We start from the raw sequence: 20,797 nt of genomic DNA on the forward strand, positions 1-20,797 counted from the left end.
TTTCTCAATTTTTCTCTTTCTTTTTTCAATTCCTTGCTCGTAATATTACAGATAGCAATTAACTCAAGTCTGTCAACGATCGAAATTATGAATAGTAAAAGTTTAACTATTTACCTTTGAATACAGAGGATGAATTTTAGCTGTAATTACTATTTAAACAAACAATTTCAAAATTGGGCCCACCATGTTCCGTCAAAAAATAAAGAAAACTTACTGTTTACTGTAATAGTAAAACGGAAATGATAAAAAGAAATGATTGTGAAAGAGAAAGGGTAGGTAATGGAATAAGGATTAAGTGAAAGGAATAGTTGGGAGAAAAAGGAAAAACTTTTGGGTGAGTGGGGATAAAAATAAGTTGGTTGGGTGTATGGAATGTATTTTGGTATTTTATGGGTAAGTGGTCATTATCCCTAAATTTAATATAGTTGTATAAGAAGTTTATTTACTTTGCTTGCACAATAGTAATTTCGCACCGGCGTTGAGTATGTAGGACCAACTATGGGTGCAATTTGGTAAATATATCAGCATATGGATTTGCATATGATTAATGAATTAAAAGTCATTCGTTATAAAATGATAAGATTAGGGCTAGTTGTTAATGATTATAAATTTCAATTTCAGTTGGTATTATCATGATTTTATAGTTAACTATCAAATTTGTATTGCTAAAGCGTTATTTTGTATTTTAATGTTTTTCACTCTCTCATATTTTGTATACTTTATAAGTTTTGGATTGCACAGAATAACAAGTCGCCAAAAAAAGAGAAAACACTCTATGCTAGGGTTTCTCTAGGGTTGAAAAGTTTTGGCACAGCCGTCGTATGTACATGATGGTGGAGGAGGTCTCAGCTCGTATGGCTGCTGCGCTCGTAATCAAGGATAATGGAAGGGTGTCGTTTGGGGTTGCGGGTTCGTCTGCGATGTCAAATCATTCCTATGCAATTGGAAGACTTCTGTCACATAAGAAGAACTTCGATTCACGTCCTTTCATGGCTACCATGGCTAATGTTTGGGGCTTGAAATAGACTCTCAATCTGAAATCAAGGTGATCGATTCATTCTGCGTTTCAACAAGACTGAAGAACGGGATAAGATCTTATTCGGAGGGCCGTGGTTTTACGGTCGTTCTATGTTTGGTTTGGAGGCGTATGACGACTGCTGTGAGGTGGAGGCGGTGCCTATCCCTGTGATCCCGGTCTGGGTGGAAGTGTTTGGCCTCCCTCCCATTCTGATGACCACTGAAGATGTCTCCATGATCGATGCATCTTTGGGTCAGGTTCTTCAGTTAGATAAAGCGAATATCCATTGTGGTTTGAAGGCTAGGGTCCGCATTTCCCATCTGACCACAACTCCTGTGAAGCAAGCCTGTCCTCCCATGCTTTTCGAATTTGGCACCGGGAAGGATGTGATTTCTGCTAGGGTTACTTCCAGGTATGAGAAGATGGTTGGTTTCTGCAGGGTCTGTGGCTTATTGGAGCATCGGGCTTCCGACTGCACAGGGCAGCCAGTGATAGGAGCATTTTAATGCGACGTTTTAATTATTATTTCCTCATATTTACTTAGTTATTTCCTTAAATGAATCTTTCTTGTTTAAGAAAGTTACTATTTTGAGAAAGTTTCCATTTTTAGTAATAGTTTCTATTTTCAGGTCCTATGGAGCAAAAAAGCTGAAATGAGCTCGAAAAGAGAAAGAAAAGCTGGAGAACGTTGGAGCTCAAGGATTGCATAAATGAGCTGAAACGAAGAAATGAAATTTTCCTGGTCCAGCTAGGAAATCATGTTTCAACCAGGAAACCCTGTTCAGAAAAGGAAACTTTGTCAAAGCAAGATTCCTGAGCAAACAAGGAAGCATGAGCGGAAAAATAAAGGAAAGTGACGTTGGAGGAAGATTCATGGGGGCACTAGGAGACCTTATGGCTTGAAGATGATGCATGGAGGCCCAAGATCCTTCTAGATTAATGTGGATTTCGGCAAATGGATAAAAGCCCATTGGATTTAGGGTTTTGTGACGTCAAAGAGATATTTTTGGGATGATATATGTGTTTGCCATGAAATACCAAGAGGAAAAGAAGGAGACAACGTGAAAATCAAGAAAATATTAAGAGATTACGTTGGAGATTTTCTAGGGAGAATTTTAAGGAAAGATGAAGTGTGTGCAACAAGAAAAATGTCCAAAGCAAGTCTAGATTCGTTCCCTACTTTCTCTCAAGATAGTTTGGCCGAAAATGATGTATAAAATCAGAATATATTCATGGAAATTCGGCAACTATATACTAGGGAATTATTTTGGAGCTTTATGATTGGTTGGACGACACAATAGGGCTTACATGACAATTTGTGATTGGTCGGAGTTATGTGGCATTTTCAGATAATTCCTTGGGAAAATAATAGAAGATTCATGAAGCTTGGAGAGCACTTTGCCGTCCCCTATATATACTCCCCCTAGGCATGACGTTTTACCCTCCCATTCAGAAAATTCTCTCCAAAACGTCAAGTATCTCTCTCTCTCTCTCCATTCTCTAGTTCCAAGCTCCACGGTTTTCAAGCAAGGAAGAAGAAGAGAAGAAGGAGCCGTGTGACCTAACCTCCATCATCCACCTTGAAGACTTGCTTCCAAGATTCAAGATCCCAACGTTCAAGCTCTCCATCTCCACTCACGGTGTAATTCGTTCTTTTTCCTTGTAACCTTTTTGGTTTCCTTGTTTGATTTCGTTTGAATTTGTTTCTAGTTAACAATAAACGTTTAGGGCAAAGTTTAAGCCCAATTTCTATGTTTAAATAAAGTTTTCGAATTCTATAATTGTGATTCTAAGTTGCTTATGTGAGTCTGTTCGATTGAATTTGCTTGATAGAAAACTTTTATATGTTTATCTTATTTGGGTCGACACTTATAGGATTTGCATGTAATTGGTGCTAGATTTAGGAAAACGATTCACCTAATAGTTTTGTGAACCTAAATCACAAGTAGTAAAGGCTTTGGACAAATGTCGAATTCAATTGAAGAGGATTGCAAATAGGTGAACTTATTCATACTAGGTTGTGCACTTAAGTTGATAACCTTTCTCTATGCTTCTTGCGTTGAACATGTCTTGATTAGCTGGCTTTCTAGACTTTGATTGCATGTTTGATAGGATTGATCTAGGTGCTTTCACTTAGGTTAATTAGTAAAGGAAAGTAAAATATGGGAAATCATTTGCTTTGAATGTTTCACATGATCAACTTCTTTCTCATGACTTAGATGATCAATTATAGGGTTTGAATTGATTTTGATTAAATGGAATTGGTTTTGATATTTGTTTCTTGCGTTTCATTCTTGTACTTGTGTTTTTATATTTTATTTCTTTTGTTTACTTTAATTTTCGAAAACCCTAAATCTAAACCCCCCTTGGTTTCGTTATTTGTATATATACTTTATTTTATTTTTGTAAATATTATACTTTGTATTTTTATTAATTCTTTAATTATTTGAAAATGACAGGTGTACCCTCAATCCCCGGATTAGAACGATCCTTATTTACCGTATACTAACGATGATATATGCTTACTTTTAGCATATCAGCCAGATATGTCCGGAACTGTTACTAGGGCTGGGGCGTAGCCAGGGGCGGATCTAGGTAGTGGCTTGGGCGGGCTGGAGTCCGTCTGAGATTTTTAGGCTTAAAAAAAAAATTAGATGTATACTTTAATTGATGTGAGTTTAAATGTTTAATTGATGTGGGTAAGTGAGTTTAATTGATTTCAAAACTTATCAAGGTCGATCAGTGGGTCTTCTTTCTGCTGTGCAATTGTTGTGGGTTTAATTGATTTCAATACTTATCATTTTATCAATTGTTGTGCTATCTCAGTATCTCGGCCAGGAGCTTGGCCTCATTTGAATGCCGAGTAATCAGTTCAAGTTTATAGAGTTAACTTTGCAGTTTGGGCTTGGGTTTATTTGCTAGCTATTTCGTCCTATCCATGGCTTTATATTCAGAACAAACTTTTTGGGTTGAAAAAAAAAACTATATATATGATGTATAATTTTTGTTTATATGTATGTTTGTTTAACGAAGTCCCCACCCGAACTCTCAAATTATCGAAATCAAACTCCTTTCTGGCTCTCCCATTCTCTCTGTCCATCACAAATTCTCATTCTTCTTGTTCTTCTTCTTTACAAAAAGGCCTAAATGACGGACTAAATTCAATTTTTGAACACTTGAACTCTCAGGTTCTCATCTCCCCACTCTTGCATTAGCACACTTGTGCATAATTGTACTAAAAAAAGTTTTGGATTGCATGTGAATGATCAAATAGAAATAATTTATGAGAAAAAAAATACTTTTGAAAAGAAAATTTTATTTTATTATTTAATAAAAAAAAAACCCCACCCCATTCCCACCCTTGATGGGGCTCGAACTCTTGACCTCTTATATGTGAGACCAAAGTCTTACCACCCCACCAAACACACACACCCTTTAACTTCTCTACACGTGGGTGGGCCTGCGAGTTAATAATAATTCGAAGAAAAAAAAAAAAGAAATAAGAAGAGGCAGCTTCTCACCTAAATACTGGCGGGAACCTGGTCTGTTTTGGCTCTCAACACTCTCTTGCTACTCTCTCGCTCCAAAACCCTCCAAACCCTTCGCCATGAGCAACAATGGCAAAACCCGAAAACGGCCGGCACCGCCGCAGCAGCCGTCGCCGGTGAACCCACCACCGCCCAAGCAGCGCGCCGCGTCTCAAGAAGAAGAGGAATTTCTCGACGAGGACGTCTTCCTCGACGAAACCCTACTCGAGACCGAAGACGACCTCGTTCTCCGAGACATCGAGCAGCGCCAATCCCTCGCCTCCCGCCTCACCAGGTGGGCCCGCCCACCTCTCTCCGATGCCTACAAGTCCGCCTCCAAAAGCATCCGTCAGTTTCCCCAATTTCGAACTGCTTAATCTATTTACAATAATAATTTCCATTTTTTTTTTTTGGTATTGTTGATCTTGTGATTTGATTATTTCGTTTCGGTTTTCGGTTTTAGTGTTTCAGCAATTGGAGATTGACTATGTGATTGGAGAGAGCAATAGAGAATTGTTGCCTAATTGGTCCGGTCCTGCTGCCATTATCAGAATATTTGGGGTTACAAAGGAAGGTTAGCATCTGCTCGTAATTTCTTTCAATTTCTACTCTTGAAAGCCGAGAAAAGCCGCAATCTTGAATTGATTTTATGCATCACCCTTAGTATTGGTGTAGTTCAGAGACTACGGAATTATTCGAGGAAGTTATTAGCTTCAAGGAGGGTTTTATAACCTGATGAATTTCTTTTCTGAGTCTGATAAGTTGTCACATTGTCTTAGGACATAGTGTTTGCTGCCACGTTCATGGATTCGAGCCATATTTCTATATCAACTGCCCTCCAGGGATGGGACATGATGATATTCCTCGGTTTCGTCAGACTCTCGAGGTACTTTGGTTTTTTATTTCTTGAGCATGCTCAGATGTCCTTGTTTTGGTCACTGAGTAGCTATAATTCGTTATGCTTTTTGTGTTTGCTGATGCAATAGGCGAAGATGGGGGAGGCAAACAGGAACAATAAGGCATCAATGTTCATTCGACGTGTTGAAATGGTGTACAAGAGGAATATAATGTATTACCAGCAGCAGGATTCCAATCCCTTTCTCAAAATTGTTGTTTCTTTGCCAACAATGGTGGCCCGCTGCCGGGGTAAAGCTTTATATTCATTACCATTCATAACATGAAGTACTTTACCTGTAGTATATGGTCTGCGTTCCTTTAGTTAGGAAAACCTAAAATCAGGGGTGTACATATTGTGGTGGAATGTGACGGACATTGTTATATTATCCTTCTTTTTTTTTTTTTTTGGCAATCGCCAGGCTTGCTTTAAACATGGTTTTTCATTTTTCTGTCAATTTGTTCCAGGTATTCTTGATAAAGGCATACAAATTGATGGTGTTGGTGAGAAGAGCTTCATGACATATGAAAGCAATGTTCTGTTTGCTCTTCGATTCATGATTGATTGCAACATAGTTGGTGGAAATTGGATTGAGGTACCTGCCGGAAAATATAAGACAGCAAAGAGTACATCGTACTGCCAATTAGAGTTCAATTGCCTGTATCCTTACGTATATAAGATATTAGATGTGGTTTGGTGAAGAATTTTGCAAATGTTATTTGTGCATTGAGCTTTTTCCTACTTGAAAGATTTTTTCTTGACAACCATTTTCTTAGATATTCAGACTTGATCAGCCATGCTCCTGAAGGTGAATTTTCGAAGATGGCTCCATTTCGCATTTTAAGCTTTGACATCGAGTGTGCTGGACGCAAAGGTCATTTTCCTGATGCCAAGCATGATCCTGTCATCCAGGTTCCATACTTTTCATTCTTAGTGAAAACAATTTAGCAACTTGTTTCATGGATTTAAAATAATAATTAATAATAATAGTAGTAGTAGTAGTAGTAGTAATAGTAGTAGTAATAACAACAACAACACTAATAATACTGATAACAATAATGATTATTATTATTTTTTATGACAAAAAAGTTGTTTCTGTAATGAGTTGCTACTTCTGAAATAACCTCAAATATTCTACAGGTGGCCAACCTAGTTACTTTGCAGGGACAGAATCAGCCATTTATTCGTAATGTTATGACTCTTAAGTCATGCTCCCCTATAGCTGGTGCTGATGTGATTTCCTTTGATACAGAAAGAGAAGTCTTGCTGGCTTGGAGGGTAATACTTCTGAATTTACATTTGCTCATTTACTTGATAAGAAAAGGGAAAATACCTTTTACTTTTTATGCACCTGCCATATTAACAAACTAAAATGGTTTGTTTTTACTAAATATGTTTATGTTACAACTTACAAACATGACTGGCTTCCACCAAAAATAATCTCTAAGTAAATAACATAGCTAGGTTAAATGATAATTGACATGCCGTGATGTTGTTAAGATCTTTGTAATTCTTTTCTTGCCCAAGGTTTGTTTGATTGTGGGAAATAAGAAGGTTTTGTTACAAACTTACAAATATGATTGGCTTCCACTAAATGTAATTTGTAAGTAATTCATTTTGTTGCCAAATGTGGATTTGATTATGAGAAATAAGAAGTTACTCTATCCTCTCTCATTCGTTCTCTTGCAATGAACGACGATAACTGTTGCTGGTTTACTACTATTCCTGAAATATTGAGCTTGTAGTATGTGGGCCAACCATTAACTTCTATCTTAGCATACTGTTTTGCTTTATCTATTTTTTACATGGTTTTATATGTAAAAGTAATAAATGGACAAAAACCTTTTCACCCTAGTAACAGTAAGGTTGTATGCTGAAAAGGTTTATCAATCTTGATCTAAATTTAAACATTATCAATTGTTCTTATGTATGATTACCTGTGATATTCGTGTAATAAGCAGATTCTTCTTGTAGGACTTAATCCGTGAGGCAGACCCAGATGTCATAATTGGATATAACATCTGTAAATTTGATTTGCCATATCTCATTGAGGTAAGATACACTGAATTTTACTATCCATTTAGAATAACATGGGAGAAGACTTAAAAATGAAAATATGCCACTATTTTTGCTTTTGTTTGCCTCATATGAACATGATCAGTTTATCAAAGTGGTGACACTACACAGACTTGAGTAAAACATTTTTACTTAATTCTGATAGAGGTATTTAGTTATTTACTTTCTTCTGTGCCACATTTTGCCTATTTGTTATTTTCTTAGTTTCAAATTGAATGATTGAAATTGCCTTATTATTGTTTTTAGGCTTTGTAACTTGTTTTTCTTTCGTGGACTTCTTGTTCCACATTTTGCATTTTACTGAATTTGTAAATAAACTTCCTGTTTCAGTGTTTTGTCTGAAAAAAAAAACCCTGTTTTCACTATTGTATATATAATTATATATACAAATGCTTTCATATCATACCTAATAGTCCTTTTACAAATACACTTCATTTTGCCAAGTTCGTATAACGACGGTGGTATCATGTCCTTGTAAAAGTTATCAGTGGACTCATCCCTAAAGCCAAGACATTTCCCAAAGGTGTAGCCCTGCCCAAGTCATCCATTCCTTTTTTTTTTTTTGGAGAGGAGGAGGGGGGTAAGGGTAAGAGAGAATCCTAAGCTTGTCCTTGTAACACCTATATAAAGCATAAATGCTTGTGGCACCATGGCCCTTTTATGATCAATTTTCATTGATTATGTGAACAAATTTGAGCTGTTTGAGCTTTATCATTGTCCCTATTTTTGGTTTATAGAGAGCTGAGACTTTGGGAATACCTGAATTTCCAATACTTGGGCGCATCAGAAACAGCAGGGTTCGGGTCAAAGACACTACTTTTTCTTCAAGGTAATAAGTTGAATTGATTCGGTTTGTGTTACTAGTATTAAAAATATTGGCCACTAAATATTAAATTAATTCAAAAAAGTCCTTGTCATCTTCTCTTTAATTCAATGGGTTTCAGACTCTTAGGTTGGATGCTCTAAATACAAGATGAGGTTCTCCCGACATTTACTTTTTTCTTTGTTCTTTTGCACCTGTTTCTGCTAGTCTGTATAACTCATTGTGGAAGCCGCTTTGCAGCCTACCAATCCGTTTGTGCTGTCTGAAAATGTTCCTATTTTTCATTAACTTCTATTTATGGCTTATTGATGATTTTTTCTTATTATTGTTTTTTAAAATTCCATCGACATAACAAAATTTCCATCAAAGTTTATTTTCTCAAGTCTCCAACATGGGGAGGGGTGGAAAATACCGATGACATCTCTGTGTTATGTTTTTACTTTTTAACATGCATCTTGATGGTTTTTAGCCTCAGTGTGACTGTTGAGATGTTTGAAAGCTTTTATGGTGGACACTACTCCATATGAGTTATTTGAATGGGCTTTCAGAAGACACATCGATCTTTAATAAACAAATGTGGAAGTAGAAATGCTCTGGTAGAGAGCGATACAAATTGTTTTCATCTCAAATGTCATATGTTTAGCTGGGAGATACTGCTATATGAAATATTCTTGTTTAAGTGATGCATCATTACTTTGCTTACCATTTCTTACAATTTTACACAAAATGTCCTTGTTTTTAAATAAATTTCTGCTGTTTCCAGAATTAATTTTTACCTGTTAGTATTGTTGTAACAGGCAGATGGGAACCAGGGAAAGTAAAGAAGTAACAATTGAAGGGAGGGTTCAATTTGATATACTCCAGGTTTATGTCTGTCTTGCTAAAATTTAGTTCGTCATTTGTTCTTGAGATTTGCTGCTAGTGGAATGTCATGTAGATTAGGGAATTAAGATATTCTGTTGTCTTTCTTTCCTTGTAGGTTATGCAACGGGATTATAAATTAAGCTCATATTCATTGAATTCTGTCTCAGCACACTTTCTTTCTGAGCAGGTGAGGATTTTGCTCCCATCTAAATATACGAAGTCACTCTTTTTTGCTCTGTATATGTAGAATTTCACTATTTAGCCCAAAAAGAACTCTTTGCTGTGTGGCCAAAAATACAAAAAGAACTTTTTACTGTACTAAACTTTCAAATTAGCATTTAAAAAAGCTACTATTTGTTTCCATTTTTCTAAGTTTTTTATTTTGTGTTTTTCTTTTTACCACTTTTTTAATCTCCAGCTGAGAGTTTAGTATATGTCTGGTAGTTTGTTGCTTTTACTATTTCTATCAATTGGAACGATGGCAAAATCTATGAACATGTGGACAAGTATGGATTAGCATGTAAGGGAAAATATGGGCTTATGGAAGCTTCAATTGGAGAGGTTCTTACCCTGGTATGCTGTCATTCAGAATACCTAAAGGCTGCATGAGAATGGGGATCCTGAAATTCGAATAATATGTTCCAGTTCTTCGCCATGGAAATCTATCTCTGAATGCCAACGTTCCTTTGCTTGTCTTTGTAAGTTTGGGGTTGGAATGGGGAGACTGAGGTTTTGCGATGAGTTTTCTTCGTTTTATTCCATCCCATTTTCATAACACCTCCATTGCTAGCTTTTTTTTGGGTTCTCTCTCTTCTTTCCGAGGATTTTGGTTTCAGCAGAAACTTGAATCATAAGAAGCTGGAGATCTGACTCAGTTGGTGAATACTATATAAGTCATGTTTGTCCGTTCAGGCAGGATAAAAGAATTTGGAAGTTGGAGCTATCAGGGGAATCTTCTCTGGCAAATCTTACTGCTGAAATTGCTGGATAATTCTTCTCCCCCCAAGCAATGTAGAAATTGAAAAACCCCTTAACTAACCAGAATTAGCTTGAATAGTTGCTCATGACTCATGAGAAAGTGAGAACCCATGACATGGTGCATGGAGGAGACCTAATTACTGTATTTTCTTCTCAGTAGTTTGTCGGGTGCAAACAGCAGATGCAGAATATCTGAACCATTTAATGCGTCACTAACCAATACGAATAGAGTTCGCTTTTATGGGATAGAGTTCACTTTTGAGTAGCTTTTTGGGTTCGTTTCCTCTTGAGTGTAGGTGACTGGTCGTTTATACTTTTTTTATCTGATCGTCTCTTGTAGTAGTATTATTCTTTTTTTTTTCTTAAGTTGTTTGCAATGTAGGGGCATAGCTCTAATAAGAAATGTATAGTTTAGCATGTTTAAATGCTGGATCAAGTTATCCTTTGGTATACACTTCCTTAGTTTCCTATGTTTCCCCACTCACAATTCCCAACTTTACCTCTTGCCCATTATTTGACGGCCAAGCTTCCAAAGCTTGCTAGTTAAAACGAGTTCTCAAAAATTGTTTGTCATACCTTATCTATTGCCTGGGAGAAATACGACTAATCAACTCTGAGTTTTGAGTGCCAAATGTCAATCAATTTTCTTTGTATTATGCATTTGATCTTTGTGTGAATGATTTATTTTTTCCTTGATTTCATTTTGTGGCAAGTAATGATTTATGCTGGCTGCTATATTCTTGGCACTATTTGGACAAATTGCAGAAAGAGGACGTTCACCATTCCATAATATCTGATCTTCAGAATGGCAATGCGGAAACTAGGAGGCGACTTGCTGAGTATTGTCTGAAGGTACATATCTGGTTTCTTCATATTTTGATTCTTCCACCTTACTCAGATTAGTATTATCAGTTCCTTATGGCTGTTCTGCAGTCTCAGATATATTGCTAGATTGTCTTCGAGCCCGTGACTGTACAATTTACATTTAGACTCTTACAATCTGTTCTTGTGATAAACCTCATGATGAAAGTGATTGTTTATTGTTAAGTTTCTTACTTCCTTTCAAATAAAAGAATTTCTGGTCAATGAAATGGATTGAACAATTCTGTGTTTTTTTCTCTTTCCTGGAGATTGTACTTCTTACAATGCTACAGTAAACTGGGGCTTTCTGCTGAACCCTACAATCTTTAGAAGACAGAAGACAGAAAACAGAACTCTGGAAATTAGCTAGGTAGGTACTGTGAGGGATTTGCAACCCAGACCACTTGGGAGCAAATCATAAGCCTGACCGTCGGACATGGTATCATGACTAGCTTGTTACTGATGTTTTGGCATACAGGTTAAGAGAAGTGTTTGGGGAAATTATTTCATGATTAAGGGGTTTTAGGAAAAGGTAGGCAGATATTGGATGCTGGTCTTATGGCAATGTAGGTGGTTAGGAGGTGCTTGTAAAGAAGATGGAGGGGCTGGTTATTAGAATCATCATTGAGAAGGCATACGACCATTAGTGGAACTATTTTTATTCTGAGGTTTATAGGAATGGTAAAGGTATCGTGGGCCTCTACATAGTTTTAGAACTAATTGTGTTGATTTGGATGGAAAGGAATAGATGGGCTTTTCAAGAGTACAGGGCAGAAGTGGAAGAGCTATGGGATAGAGACTAGATTGAAGTTTGGTCTTCTTTTTGGGCATCTGCTTCTACTGTTATTTTAGATTCGAACCTATGTGTTGTCTTATTAGTTTGAAATCGGCATTGCATTAGGATTTAGTTATATAAATGCAATCTGTAGTCTGAGGTTGACTTCTAATCCATGGTTTATATTGTTAAAAAAATTATTAATAAGGGTTTCTTTTTGGACTTCTAATAAAAGATTATAGATATTGTCTGATGTATCATATCTTGTGCTGCTTATCTAGCAAATGGATGAGAACATATTATCAAATATACATTAAATGAAAGAAAATCAACCGTGAATTATGTAATATATATAATCAGCTTTCCTATTTCACTGCAGGATGCTTACCTCCCGCAGAGGCTTTTGGACAAACTTATGTTTATTTACAATTATGTAGAGATGGCTCGAGTCACTGGTGTTCCCATCTCATTTCTACTTTCCAGAGGGCAGAGCATCAAGGTTTGTTTAATGTGTTCTACATATGTGGAATTGACAATAATAAAATAGCTTAGATACCAGATGTTTGACACATTACCCGACCTTTTTCAGGTGCTTTCTCAACTTCTTAGGAAGGCTAAACAAAAGAACCTTCTCCTTCCAAATGTCAAACAGGCTGGATCTGAACAAGGAACATATGAAGGTGCCACTGTAAGTTCATCATTTTGATTGATTTCATTTTAGTATATTATGAAAATTGGGAAATACAATGAAAATGGTCTTGATTTTCTTTTGTTTTAGTATATATTGAAAACTAGGAAGTATAATGAAAGCGGACAAGGAGTCCAAAATAGACACGATCCTCAAACTGGAAGAGACACAAAACACCAATCATCTAAATCCAAAATAGACTAAGAAGCAATAACCAAGTTTTAGTTTTATTAAATTCACATCTATTTCGGTGGTATTCAGCTACTTATCCTTGGTCCCCATGAGGAGGGGTTGTTGGGTTAGATGAGTGAGATAGATTTGTGATGCAGTATCTTACTCTATTTTTGCTTTGTTCTTCTATTTAATTTTTCTTTTATTTTTAATAGGAATGGTGCATCGTCATATAATATCGATACTCTACTTTGATAATTTTGTATTTTGTCTCTTTACTAGGTTACAGGTGCACCACTTGTCCACTGTAGGATAATTTTATATTTTACTGATTTTATTTTAAATGATTTCTTCGTTTATTAGCAAAATAAGTAAATGAATAAATGAGCTTTGTCATTTTGAAGTTCAGTACATATGTGTAGGGGAAATATTATGCCGATTACTTGTACTAGTTTACTACTAGAGTCATTGTTATGACTATTAGTTTCTTAAACGGAAACATCAGATATAGATTATGTTTGTTTAAATGCTGCTCCCTCCCACATTTGGTACATTGGGATTTTGGTCAATTATTTCAAGTCAATGTTAGATATGGAGGTGAATGTTAGGCAACTTGGAACATGGTACATATGTAGATGTACAATAGTCGAATGATCTCATCAAATCTTCAAATGTGATGAAAATTTTCTGGAGTGCTATAAGCCTATAAGTATATCTAAGTGAAGTTACATGTGGTTACAACTTAAGAAAACGTAATTTTATTGCTTTCTTCTCAGTGCACAAGTCACAAGTTTCATATTCAAAGTATAAATTATGTGTCTTAACCTGGCACTTACTGTTTCTGATTTGTTCATTCTTTTCTATGCATTTGATCCCTTTTACAGTTATACTGACTTTGAATGGTATCAGATGTTGTATGAGTTTTCATATTTATATTTCACAAAATCCAGGTTTTGGAAGCAAAGGCAGGATTTTATGAAAAGCCAATTGCAACTTTGGATTTTGCATCCCTGTACCCCTCAATCATGATGGCTTATAATCTATGCTATTGCACCCTGGTAATGCTTCTGATATTTTTTTATCCATTTTCTTCTGTATTTTTTGGAGTGGATTTTATTTTCTGACATCAAATAGGCTCGAACTAAAATTAAAATTGTTCTCTTTCTGAAGGTCCGATCTGAAGATGTACGCAAACTCAACCTTCCTCCAGAATGTGTGAACAAAACTCCATCTGGAGAAACATTTGTTAAACCGAATTTGCAAAAGGTGATTGGCTTTTAAAATGATAATGATTGTGTGTTCTTGTCTTCGAAGATTCCAAGCTCCTGTTTGTTTGTTTTCCTTTTGAGAATAACACATTTCAATGTTTCTTCATCATGATGTGCTTTTAGGGAATTCTTCCTGAAATTCTTGAAGAACTAATAGCTGCTCGGAAGAGAGCAAAAGCGGATTTGAAGGTATGATGCCTCTTCTTATTTTAGGCTGTTGCTAAATATTTTAAAATAAAGAACTTCTGAAGATGATAATCTTTCTTTTATTTTTAGCTTAGACATCTGTATTAACCCTTTCCTGCATGCCACTATATAAATTTTATTTTTAAATCCTAGGAAGCAAAGGATCCGCTTGAGAAGGCAGTGCTAGATGGTCGACAATTGGCCTTAAAGGTATACTCCGAACTGTTAAACTTATTATCATTCTTAAAATAGATTTTTCATTAAAAGTATGTATATATACGTCTGTTCGTCCAGATAAGTGCAAATTCCGTATATGGGTTTACCGGAGCTACAATTGGTCAGTTACCATGTTTGGAGATATCATCAAGTGTCACGAGCTATGGTATATATCTTAAACAAAATGATTGACTGATCATCATATTGCTGAATTGATATTCTTCATTGAACCGTGCCTGATCTTGAGATTTGGTTGTCTTGTAAAGGTCGACAGATGATTGAGCACACAAAAAACCTTGTAAAAGAAAAATTTACTACTCTTGGAGGCTATGAACATAATGCCGAGGTATGTCATCTCACTTTTCTTTTAATAATGGGTGTGCAATCATTTAAAACTGGTTTAACATCTGTTGTTGAACTTTTTTATGTTCTTTGGTGTTGTAAGCATTTCTTATGTTTGACCATTGAGGGTATTTTTGTCTTAGCCATATAAATAGTTCTAATTTACATATATTTTCTTGGTCTCACATTGTGTCTAACACTTAAAATCATGTTATAAAGGTTAAATCCTATTTGGAAAGAGGGTTGAAGTAGCTGATACACTTATTCATTTTATTGAGATTTTCATTTTGAATAGTTGGAAGATTTTTGATGTACAGGTGAACAATGATTTTTACTTTATTCAAATGTGCATATAGTTCATATCTTTACTGAAACATTTATACGAATAAATCAATGAATTTATTTTATTTTAATTTTCTTTTCATATGAAGACAAATTATTTCTTTTGCATATTACTTGTTTTTTCATACTCAATCTTTATCTCTTCTTGATATTTGTTATTGTCTTAGGTAATATATGGGGACACAGATTCAGTTATGGTGCAATTCGGTGTAAGTACTGTTGAAGCAGCAATGAAATTGGGAAGAGAAGCTGCTGATGCTATCAGTGCCACGTTCACAAAGGTGCGAGTTTATATGTCACTTGATTTCAATAGTATGCTGTACTCAGTCTCACACACTGCTAATTTATAGATACCTGATGGATACCCACAGTCAGATACATACATAACATTCTGGGGAAGATTTTTTTCACAGTTTCTATTTTCTAATTTTTATTTTGGGTATTTTTGTCTTGAAGCCTATCAAACTCGAGTTTGAGAAAGTTTATTATCCATATCTTCTGATTAGCAAGAAGAGATATGCTGGTTTGTTTTGGACAAATCCAGAGAAGTTCGACAAAATGGATACTAAAGGTTAATCAGAATTCTCTACCTCTTTTTTTAGTAAGTGTCTTTTTGAATGTACCACTAATCCATGATCCATAATGGCAGGCATTGAAACAGTACGAAGAGACAATTGCTTATTGGTAAAAAACCTGGTAAATGAGTGCTTGCACAAAATACTGATTGACAGAGATATTCCTGGGGCAGTCCAGTTTGTCAAGAACACTATATCTGATCTTCTTATGAACCGCATGGATTTGTCACTCTTGGTTATCACTAAGGTAGGACAATGTTAAGTATAAATAATGGCTTACACTGCCATTACACTGTCTTAGTATTTGAAGATTTTTAACATATAATTTTGCAGGGTCTGTCAAAAACTGGGGAGGATTATGGAGTAAAGGCAGCTCATGTTGAACTTGCTGAGCGTATGCGCAAGGTATGGAAGTATTGCCTTACTTTGTTCTATAATTGTTTCATTGTTCTTTTGGGGTGAAAGCATCCTAGGTTCCTAGCACCCAATATAGTAGGTGTAACTTTTGAGTCTAGGTGATGAGCTCAAGAGACTCATGCCTGGCCTTTAGGCAGGTTAAAGAATGCTTTTAACTTATAGCGGAGCGTATGACAGACCTTAGCCCAACCCTCTCCTAGTAGCATTATAATCCTGCTACTGTGACTATGCTAGACACGCTCAATTAGGTGAAAATTTTGAATTAGTCATGTTACCTTGAAATTGTATGGGGTTTAGTCTAAGGAGGGGTTGGTTTCGTGGACAGGTGGCTCATGCTTGATCTTTCAACCTTTTTGATCAAGATTCAGCACTAGACTCTAATGTGGTAAATATCTTTCACCAGATTCTAGGATTTCAGCCACTCTACTTGGTTTTCTAAAGATAGAAATGTAATTTGTAGGGAATATCCTAAGAGTACCATTGCTTTAAGGCCTTCTAGTCCCTCTTTCACTGTCTTTCCCTCTGTTTCAAAACTTTAAGACCTGTTCCTTTCTTGAAATGCCAAGTAACTGTGCTAATCTCCAATCTTCCGTTCCTTTTACACATTTAAGTCACTATTTATATAAAGCACTTGTTGAGCTTATTAACCATTCTCATGCCCTCTCACTTGTCGAGCATATTTGAAAGTTTATTCATATTAGTTCTATATTTTTGGTATGTTAAGTTATTCTACTGTAGATATTGAAATGACCTCAACTATTGGTGATAAAATGATGTAATAATTTTTTTTATTGATATCCCTATGATCTTTCAAAATAAAATTAGGAGATTGCGTATATTGAACGCGCACTCTCAGACTTGTGGTTTGCTTTATTGCCCTCAAACCTGCAATTTAGATCTCCTAGGAAAAAAATAATAATAAAGAAGAAGAAGAAAACAACCTGTGAGTTAGTGACCTGACTTTATCATATTCCTGACTCTGCCACTGAACCTATTTGGTACATTGATAGCCAGCATAACTCTCTTGGAATGTTTACTCCCTACATTGATGGCAACAACATGCCTCATTCCTGATAAAGTTTTTCTGGTTACCACTATTCTGTCAAGCTTAAGCTATTAGGATATGAGCCAACGGTTGTGTTATAATCTCTCCAGCTCACATGTAGGTCTCTATCCATTAGAGCTCAACACATAGAACTCGTTTAGAGTTTCAGGGATATGAATTAAAATCTTCTGCTCCGGTACTGTGACAAAGTTTGTGGGTAGCAAAGGCTTAAGCTGTTATGATGTGGGGCACTAATTAAACACCCTTGAATTTGATAACAATAATCATCTTCAAATTGAAGAGGACTTATGCAACATCTGAGTATGTTTCCTACCCCCTCAAATATTTCAAATCCCTTGTAATGATTGGATGAATAAGAATGCTGTCTCATGTATAATGCACTGTAATATGTTGTGTATCAAATGAGGCTGGTAATGATGGTCCTGCCTTCGTTTTACATTTTCATGTGAAGTTCCTTGTAAAATGCTGACAGCTTCTTGACTGTGAAACAAGTTATTCCATCTCTTATCAACTCTTGCTCATTTTCATTTGTCAGCGAGATGCTGCCACTGCTCCAACGGTTGGGGATCGAGTACCATATGTCATTATCAAAGCTGCAAAAGGTGCCAAGGTAATCCTTCTGTAGATTGCTCTTTTCTTTTCACTGCATATGCTTTAGGCTTTGGCTATCAATCTTAATCAGCATATGATAATCAGGCTTATGAGAGGTCAGAGGACCCCATCTATGTGCTCGAGAATAACATTCCTATAGACCCTCAATATTATCTTGAAAACCAAATCAGCAAGGTAAATTGGTTTAATAGTGTTTTCAATTTGCAAGTTTAGTCGGTTTGAACTGTTGCACTCTTCATATTTTTTAATAGTCTAATATTACAATATTCTTTTGATTATTTACAGCCACTCTTAAGAATTTTTGAGCCTATTTTGAAGAATGCTAGCTCGGAACTTCTCCATGGAAGTCATACAAGATCTATTTCAATGCCTACTCCCTCCAACAGTGGCATAATGAGATTTGCAAAGAAACAACTCACTTGCCTTGGTTGTAAAACTCCAATTAGGTACCATTTGCAGATTTTTCGTATTCCTAAAAATGATTGCTTTCATCTGCAGGCCTGCTGAAGAGAAAAAATGACCTTAAGTTTACTTAAAAGGATTTTGTTGTAGCCACTTTCTTATTGCTAATTAGCAATCCCACAAGTTTGATAAATCTTAGGCTGGACACATTATGGTGGCAGTATTCTTTGGCCCCAAAGTCTTATCAATACAAAAGATGCCTGCAATTAATTCATTAAATCATTTTGTTAGTAAGATTGCAAGACTAGAAAGCTATGACAGAAGGGCACAGACATGAAGTGTTTCAAATGTTTCTTTTGATTCCAGAAATCCCCCAAACTTGGTTCGCGGACCTGGCCTCAAAATTGGGTCTCCTGCCTAACCCTACAATCCTCAGTACACAGGAAACTCTAGTAGCTAGATAGATACCGTGACAGGGTTCGAACCCCAGACCACACGGGGGCAAACCATAAAACTTGACCATTCTTACTAACCCCTCACTTATGTTGTGGAGTAGTTTTAGAATTGAAATTTTTGATGGTTAAAACTTGCTTGAGTACTTTCAAGCACACCAAGAAGCATGGGATCTTGCTTCTGAAATGCATTTTTAACCTAATTCAGCATCAGAAACAGAGCCTCCATGGATAGTCCCCTAAAGCATTGGAGACAGCATTGTCATTATAGCACATAGGTTAACCACAGCATCTTTGTGAAATTGGATTTGGCTCCATTTCTAGGATCTAAACTTTATCAAACTTTCTGTTAAGATATTAGGTGTTAAGGTCCATTTTACCATGTTTGTCTGAAAGTTTACCATGAGAGGTTAAGTTTGCTGTTTCACAACAATACATGCATCAGTGGCAACTAACTTAGGGGGTCAACTCTATTTGAAGCATATTCTGGGCTACAGTACATGCATGCTTGATATTGTTGGTGGACGTACTAAACGAATCAGTTTTAGACACGTTATTCTTGCATCTTGGAGGTTTAGCGAGTGTAAAATTTTTGTACGGTATGGATTTGGTAGTGCCCATGTGTGCCTCTTAAAATTTTCTGCTGTAAAGATCTAATACCATTCCCTTTCACCAGCAATTCAGACAGAACTCTGTGCTCACACTGTAAGGGAAGAGAAGCTGAACTTTACTGCAAAACTGTGGCTCATGGTATGCATTTTGGACTCAAAAGTTTTGTTTAGTTAAAGTATCTCTCCTCAGAAAAAGAAAAGAAAATGACAATTTCTGACTTGTATTCTATGCTTATATGCTAAATTGAATCGACATTCCTCCACATTTGGATAGTACTAATTGCTTGATGGATTGAAAAATTATGGGTTTTGTAATGGTTGCAGTTTCTGAGCTGGAGACTCTTTTTGCACGTTTATGGACACAGTGCCAGGAGTGCCAAGGTTCACTTCATCAAGATGTGCTCTGCACAAGGTTGGCCAATTTCCTCCATTTGAGTGACTTCCGCTGCTCCGTTATTAGTTCCCTGTTGGGAATTGCTTAGTTGTTTGGATATTAGCTTTCTTTCAAATAGAAGTAAAAAAACACACACACACACAAAACATATGCTAATCATCTCATGCATTTGGAGTCGTAATATGCAATACAATCTACATCCAACTCTGTTTAGCTGTCGTCACATGCGATCATTTGACTTCTGCAATGTGTCTCTCAGCATGCGTTTGTATTAACATATGCTATCCTTTTTTCCAGTCGGGATTGCCCTATATTTTACAGGAGAAAGAAGGCACAAAAAGACATGGGTGAAGCTAAAGTGCAATTAGACCGGTGGAACTTCTGAGATTCGCCTGAAAGAGTTCATGGGCAAGATATATATTATACTTGCAAAAGATGAATATTTCATGGGCAAGATTATTCCTCCTTGTTGAGTATGGCAGATTTTGGTCCATTCTGCTGGCAAAGGAAATTGTGAGTGAAGAACTGAAACCAAAGATGATGTGGAACCAGGAACAACTTTTGAAGATCTCAACATTTTCGTTTAACTAGTATCTCAATATGGAATGCATGAATGTCATTCAATGCATCTTCTTTAGCTGAGAAGGTGACCAGTCTCGATGCATTCTAATTTGCTCCTTTGTACCAACTTGCCACTAATTCTATATCTATATAGTTTTCTAGTTGTATTTTAATAGGGTTTTCAGTTTGTCTACCTTTTCTAGAAGTTTCCTGTTGTATATATGTTTATGCATCACTGATTCAGTTCGGCTATCTCTGTCGCTTGAAATCTCTAGTGTAATGGCCCAGAACAAAAGTTTCTTTTATTGTTGTCTTTCTTCTAGTATAATTAAAGGAGCAGAATGTTTTTAAATGTAATGGTACGTGAATTACCCCATTAGGGGATCTGTATTGTGTCATTCTGGCCTGAACTATTTATATGAAATCGATTACTACTTGTTTCAAAAAAAAAAAAATATTACTCATAGTGTCACTTTGAAACTTTAATTAGCCATAATGCCATCTATTGTTTTTTGTTCAAATAAGGCCATTTCAGACCCAAATTATTTTCTGCAATGACAATTTTGCCCATCCACCTTATAACAAACAAAAATTTCTCGTATCTCTTCGCAATTACAAAAAAAGAATTATGAACTCTCTCTTTCTCTCTCCCCTTCCGTCTCTGGTGAAATACTCCT

The 20,797-nt window shown here is 36.1% G+C and overlaps 2 protein-coding genes across 2 annotated transcripts; both read left to right on the forward strand.

Moving 5' to 3' along the window:
- Positions 1 to 830: 830 nt before the first annotated feature.
- LOC133725908 (uncharacterized) lies at positions 831 to 1,524 on the forward strand. Its single transcript, XM_062153317.1, has 2 exons — positions 831 to 909; positions 1,046 to 1,524. Exons 1-2 carry the CDS (start codon positions 831 to 833, stop codon positions 1,522 to 1,524), a joined length of 558 nt encoding a protein of 185 aa, XP_062009301.1.
- Positions 1,525 to 4,545: 3,021 nt separating this feature from the next.
- LOC133724606 (DNA polymerase delta catalytic subunit) lies at positions 4,546 to 20,293 on the forward strand. Its single transcript, XM_062151366.1, has 30 exons — positions 4,546 to 4,893; positions 5,009 to 5,119; positions 5,325 to 5,431; positions 5,532 to 5,691; positions 5,908 to 6,100; positions 6,217 to 6,352; positions 6,581 to 6,718; positions 7,415 to 7,492; positions 8,254 to 8,345; positions 9,137 to 9,203; positions 9,319 to 9,390; positions 10,947 to 11,033; positions 12,197 to 12,316; positions 12,407 to 12,505; positions 13,627 to 13,734; positions 13,847 to 13,942; positions 14,068 to 14,133; positions 14,284 to 14,340; positions 14,425 to 14,512; positions 14,613 to 14,692; positions 15,198 to 15,311; positions 15,487 to 15,601; positions 15,680 to 15,852; positions 15,939 to 16,010; positions 17,624 to 17,698; positions 17,785 to 17,874; positions 17,986 to 18,146; positions 19,231 to 19,304; positions 19,490 to 19,577; positions 19,857 to 20,293. The coding sequence occupies exons 1-30, from the start codon at positions 4,626 to 4,628 to the stop codon at positions 19,942 to 19,944; spliced, it is 3,273 nt and encodes a 1,090-aa protein (XP_062007350.1). The 5' UTR covers positions 4,546 to 4,625; the 3' UTR covers positions 19,945 to 20,293.
- The last annotated feature ends 504 nt before the right edge of the window (positions 20,294 to 20,797 follow it).

This window comes from Rosa rugosa, chromosome 1 (genome assembly GCF_958449725.1).
Source record: "Rosa rugosa chromosome 1, drRosRugo1.1, whole genome shotgun sequence".
Lineage (NCBI taxonomy): Eukaryota > Viridiplantae > Streptophyta > Magnoliopsida > Rosales > Rosaceae > Rosa > Rosa rugosa.